The sequence below is a fragment of the Armigeres subalbatus genome, chromosome 1 (genome assembly GCF_024139115.2).
Source record: "Armigeres subalbatus isolate Guangzhou_Male chromosome 1, GZ_Asu_2, whole genome shotgun sequence".
Classification (NCBI taxonomy): Eukaryota; Metazoa; Arthropoda; class Insecta; order Diptera; family Culicidae; genus Armigeres; species Armigeres subalbatus.
This window is the reverse complement of record NC_085139.1, coordinates 209,609,013-209,615,328: the sequence shown is the minus strand read 5'-3', so window position 1 is coordinate 209,615,328 and position 6,316 is coordinate 209,609,013. Positions and strand designations below refer to the sequence as shown.

The window sequence follows — 6,316 nt, the reverse complement described above, 5'->3', positions numbered from 1 at the left end:
AGATTCGATTTGCTCAATATCATCATTAATCAAATCGAACTGATTGCTCAGTTCGATTGGAGAAGAATTATTTTCAATCTTAGAGTTAGATGGAACATCTGAAATCTCCAGCTTCCTTCTATTTTTCCGCGCTTGGGCAGGACGGTCTTGAAACCTTGTTTCTTTGAAGGAAGTGGAGAATTCAGAGACTCCCCCTTCCTCTTGTTTTTGTTAATACTCATTGCTGAGCGTGGAGACGTGACCTTCTAAGAGGTTTTTTCCCAGAACGGTGTCCCTGCAGGATTACCACCGCTTGTCGGAATTTTACTTCCGCAAACGGGTCCAACGTAAAACGTAGGCACGGGTCCTTGCAAAGATCGTAACGGGATCAGTGGGTACAAATAGCGCTAAGAAGCACCGTTGAAATTAAAATAGCTTCGGGTAGTATTAAAAACTTCCTTCCGCAAAGAGAGAAAGAACCGCACAGCACGAAAGCACGATGCGGTCTACTCCACTATTATTGATTTGTAATTTGCCTCCACGAATCTTTCCGCTGTTTCCTTTGGGGGGTGTGCTTCTGCTCCAGTTCTGTTACCGGTCAAGCTTGTATCTAGTCCTCTGATGATATTCCAGACCTGCTTGGCTGGAGTGTCTTCAGTGATTTTCTCCTTGAGCTCTCTGTCACTTTTCCTCTTCTCCTTCCTGACTATTCTTTTGAATATTGCCCGCGCCTTTTGGAATTCCCGTTGGCTTTGTAGACATTTTTGTTTGTTGTATGTTCTCAGTTGTTGTCTTTTGATATTGTAGGCTTCTTGAACTTCGGTATTCCACCACCGTTTCAGGTAGTTTGCTTTTTTATTGGTTACAGTGTAGGTTGCTTTTTTGATGCTTTCTTCGAAAATGTCTTGCATTTCTTCGGGATCGTACAGAAATTGCGGTTGTATTTCGTTCAGGTAATCGATTGCTTTTTTGACGTTGACTTTTGTACGCTTTCCTACTACCACTGGTATTTGCATCTCAATTTCCATTGTTATGCAAAGATGAGCGCTTCCAAACTCTTCTTCTTCTACTGTCCATTGTGTTATTCCAGCGAGCTCCCTCGAAGATAGATCAATGGCTGTGGGGTCACTGTTTATCCGGGGTATTGTTGTAGGCGTTCCGTCGTTAAGCATGACTAGTCCAGAAGTTAGAAGTTCCTCAGCTATAGCTTTTCCTCTGGTGCATTTGTAGCTGCTGTGTTCCCACAAGGGATGTCTTGCGTTGAAGTCTCCTGTTACGATGTAGTTTCCATCCGTTGTGTCGATAAAATTGAATATTTGTTTAATTTGGTACAGTTCGTCCTTGAGATATTTGTGGTCCGGTGGAACGATTTTCAAGATTAGTGTGAAGTTTAGTTTTAAGTTTTTCGTTTTCACCACTACCGCTTCTATTGGGTTGAAATCGGGTAGAGTTATTTCTTCATAGGCAACGTCTTGTCTTACCAGTATGGCCACTCCTCCATATCCTTCTTTCCTACTTTTTTCGACCATCGTGTAGCCTTTGATTCTAAATTGTTCATGTTGTTTGATCCAGGTTTCCTGGAGACTCGCTATTTTGATACCTTCCCTTTTCAAAAATACCGTTAGTTCCTCTCTAGTTTCAGTTGGCCTCAGTGACTGGATATTCGTTTGTAGGATTTTGAACTTATCCATCAATGTTTTCGGACGACTCTTCTGTTCCTTTTACTGTTTGCTCTGCGTACCCATCCAATTCTTCCGTGAATTCGTCTATAATTTGATTCAGTGTGGTGCTTATTCGGATTACTAGTTCTTCGTAGTTGAGCTCAGAAGCCGCTTGACCCGCTGCTTCCATGTGGATGGCTGACTGGAGCTTCATCAGCTTTCTCACTAAATTAAGGTTTCTCCAGAACTGTTTAATCTCGCTCATAGTTTTCTCCAGAAGCGTTACTTTGTAGGGGTTGTCCGTGAACTGGTAAGTTGGTGTTTCCTTCACTTTGTCAGCATACGAAGTCGCCGTCCTTGCTGCTGTCGGTATGTTTTGGCTTAGTGTCCTTTTCGTTGTTCGTTGAATTGTCCTGTATTGCGAGCTGGGTCCATTTTTATTCTTCGGGTCGCTGACGATTTCCGGGAATTCCTCCGCGTTCGACAGTAACTCGAATTGATTTTGCTCCTTTAGTTTAGAGCGCGCCTCTCTGTACGTCAATTTCTCTTGTTGCATTGTCCAATTTATTCTCACCTGCTTTTCCTTTTCGGGACACTGTCTGTCGGTGGGGTCATGTGGCCCACCGCAGTTTATGCAAGCTTTTTGTTTACAGCTTGCTTCTGTGTGGTGTTCCCCACATTCCCGGCATTCCGAGGTTCTCCATCACATCTCTTTTCGGTGTCCGAATGCCCAACAGTTCGCGCACTGTTTGATCGGGAATAGGTACAGTTCTACTTTGAAGTAGCAGCCGTACATTTCTACGCTTTCTGGAAGTTCCTTCCCTTTGAAGGTGATTTTTACGTTTTCCGTGTCCCTCAGCTTCTTATTTTTGTCCATGTTTTTCATTCTTTCGACCTTCATTATGTCCACTTTCGCTGTCATGTTTTCCAATATCTCCTTATCCGAGTACGATTTTGGGATGCCTTTCAGTAATCCTACCGTTTGTTTCAGGATCACGGGAATGTAGCATCTGAGGTTTTGGTCTTTCATTTCCGTTTGCGTCAGTTTGTTTGCGTCCTGGGCTGTCTTGAACTTGACTTTGAATCGAAACTTACCGACGGCCGTGATGTTCTCATAGTTTTTGATTCCGAAGCTGGTGAGTGCTTTTCCTATGCACACCGGGTGTCGCTTGGTTGGTTGTTCTGTGTCAATCGGTTCGAGAAACACTATGTCACTGGTCCATTCTTCTTGTTGTGATCTTCTCTTGGTGTTATCTTTTCCTTTTTCTCCTTTCCCACCTGTTCCGATCTGTCTGTTCTGTCCCGATTCGTAGGTTCTCGTCGGATTCAGCTCTCTTGTCTCCTTGTACTGTTTCCGTGTTTGAATAGCTGATTTTGCACTCATTTTTAATCTTTCACTTAAAACTATCTTATACTATTTTTTGGTCGATTTTCGTTTATTTTATTTTTCGCACTTATTCCCTAATGTATCACCCTAATACACTTTTTCTCTATCACTGCCTGCCAAAATGGCGGCCTCTTACACTATTTAACAACTATAATTTTCTCTTTTTATCTCTAAATTCTTTGGCAAACTAGATACGATTGGCGAGGGAGTGCCCTTTCTGTGCCAATAATACGAATAACTTAGCTTCAACGATTTATCAACTAAAATTTTAATGTAAAACTTCCGAGAACACTCCGAATTTCTTCCACTCGAGACGACCGTTGACCCTGATCGCGCTTTAATGTTTCCTACTTTAGACCAAACGTATCATGCGACAGCTCTATCTTCATGGGTATTCACAAATAAAGTTCTGGTAAGGCAGTAAAGTGAGGACCTGTATGAGGGGACATTTCTGATTTAAGAGCAAAATGTGTCATGCGACAACTCGTTCTTCATGGTTTAAAAAAACGCCTGGTAAGTCAGTAAAGTGAAATAAAGTTGACATCATTCGCCACTTCTGGAACATCACAGAGTGCCCCAGAGGAACCTTCAGGAATGGACATTTTCATTTTTGCAGTAAAACATGTCATCTGCAATTCACCATTGAAATGGAAAACGCAAATGGCAAATTGCCATTCCTAGATACACTGGTTATCCGATTAGATGACCAGTCTATAAAAATCGAGATGGTACGCAAACCCATCTCCTCAGGCCGGCTTCTCAACTATCACTCTTTCCATCCGACGTTCATGAAACTCAACCTAGCGAAAAAAACTTCATCCAACGTGTGACACAACTCACCACTGATGGATCGTCCCAAAAAACATAACATTTTCCTGCACCTACATCAAAACAACTGCCCATCATCACTCATCAACAGGATGTTAAACCGCATCAATGGAAACATCTCTCATCAACCAACACAACATACCTCATCAATCGAAAATGGACCATTCAATCTGCCTCTTTCACCGCCGCCAATCATTCAACGAACCTCACCACCGCTGCTGCAATCTACACCTCCGCCACCCAATCCATCTGCACCGATCACCTCAACATACACCTTGTGAGGGTAAGATATATTAGGAATTGGACAATCGACTTTTAGAGTGCATTGATGACAGATATGCAAATATCGTATAACGGTTTGGTTGCCAACACCGACTAGTAAATAGCAGGCCACGACTTTGCCTCTTTCCTCGTGGCACAACGAACGGAGTAGCACGCGCGATAAGACAGCACACCCCGTGACGGATAGCTCGTTCGGCAGAACTGGGCCGTACATTTGGCGATCCTGCCAGTTTGTTCCTGGTTGGAAATAATTGTTTTGTAAGTATCTTGTGGGCGTGATTGGGACATTTTTTCATCGGTTTCAACTTGTAATATCGCAGACGCTATGGAAGAGCGTTAGATTGATAAATTTGCTCATCGGTTTCGACTTGTAATGTCGAAGACGCTCTGGAAGAGCGTCGGATTAAATGATTTGCGCATCGGATTCGACTTGTGATGTCGAAGACGCTCTGGAAGAGCGTCGGATTGATAAATTTGCTCATCGGTTTCGACTTGTAATGTCGAAGACGCTCTGGAAGAGCGTCGGATTAAATGATTTGCACATCGGTTTCGACTTGTGATGTCGAAGACGCTCTGGAAGAGCGTCGGATTAAATGATTTGCACATCGGTTTCGACTTGTGATGTCGAAGACGCTCTGGAAGAGCGTCGGATTGATAAATTTGCTCATCGGTTTCGACTTGTAATGTCGAAGACGCTCTGGAAGAGCGTCGGATTAAATGATTTGCACATCGGTTTCGACTTGTGATGTCGAAGACGCTCTGGAAGAGCGTCGGATTAAATGATTTGCACATCGGTTTCGACTTGTGATGTCGAAGACGCTCTGGAAGTCGTCGGATTGAATGATTTGTATATCGGATTCGACTTGTGATGTCGAAGACGCTGTGGGAAGCGTCGGAATGAATGATTTGCTCATCGGTTTGGACTTTTAGTGTCGAAGACGCTCTGGAAGAGCGTCGGATTAAATGATATGCACATCGGTTTCGACTTCTGATGTCGAAGACGCTGGTTTGACAAATGTGTTGTTTCTCAACGGTTTCGACTTAAAAAAGTTGAAGGCGCTCTGGAAGAGCGCCAGCATAAATGATTTGTTTTTCTTATCGGTGGTAGAGCGCTGGATTTAATGTTTTGGCTTGTGACTTCGCAGACGCTCTGGAAGAACGCCGAATAAAGTTATTTGTTTTCGCATTGGTTTGACCTACGAGTTAAAATGGAGAATTCTGGAGTAGCGCCGAAACAAATGATTCGTTTTATCATCGGTTTCCACTTGTAATGTCGAAGGTGCCAGATTGAATGATTTGTTTTTCTTGTCGGTTTCGATTAAACATGATTTGTTTTCGGAATAAATGATTTGTTTTCCCATCGGTTTTCTGCTTGGGTTGTGCTCTGGAAGAGTATCGGATTGTTGCAGCTTTTGATGGTGAAGGCTGGGTAGAAGAGGGGCGAATTCTTCGCGTCAAAGAAACGTTAATGCAGATCAGCAGAACACAACTATTCAAATTTGAATTTTACAGGTGTTGTGTGAGAGTACCGTACTTATTGGCTTGAGCTTGAAGGGCCAATACATAGTATGTTTGAAGAGCTACCGATATTGTTTTGATTTTCCCATTGGAAAGCCATCAAATTGTTTTGGATACGGTCTGCCGAATCGAATTCCATTGGTTTTGGATTGCAATGCTGGAACATTTGCAAAAAAAAAATTTATAGGAATACAGCTGGAGGATCATGAACCTGAAATAGTTGACATTTTCAAAATGTTAAAAAAGGGGTTTTCGGGTTCATACATTGGGTTTGAGTATCAGATTGCAAAATATAAAAATATAAAATATTTGAATTCCAATTTGAATTAGGATGTTTTTGATTATAGGAATTGAGTACGGATATCGGATACTGGATTGTAAAATTAGAAAAAATGCGACAACTATTTACTTGTTTATGAAAATCCTAAGTGGTTTTTTTTTCTCTTTTTTAGTAAGAGAAGAAGGGGAATGTGAGGGTAAGATATATTAGGAATTGGACAATCGACTGTTAGAGTGCATTGATGACAGATATGCAAATATCGTATAACGGTTTGGTTGCCAACACTGACTAGTAAATAGCAGGCCACGACTTTGCCTCTTTCCTCGTGGCACAACGAACGGAGTAGCACGCGCGATAAGACAGCACACCCCGTGACGGATA

The 6,316-nt window shown here is 42.4% G+C and overlaps 1 protein-coding gene across 1 annotated transcript; it reads right to left on the bottom strand.

Moving 5' to 3' along the window:
• Positions 1–1,662: 1,662 nt before the first annotated feature.
• Positions 1,663–3,024, bottom strand: LOC134206960 (uncharacterized). Its single transcript, XM_062682702.1, is given in 1 exon segment — positions 1,663–3,024. A coding segment is annotated over 1 exon segment (1,362 nt).
• Positions 3,025–6,316: the final 3,292 nt, after the last annotated feature.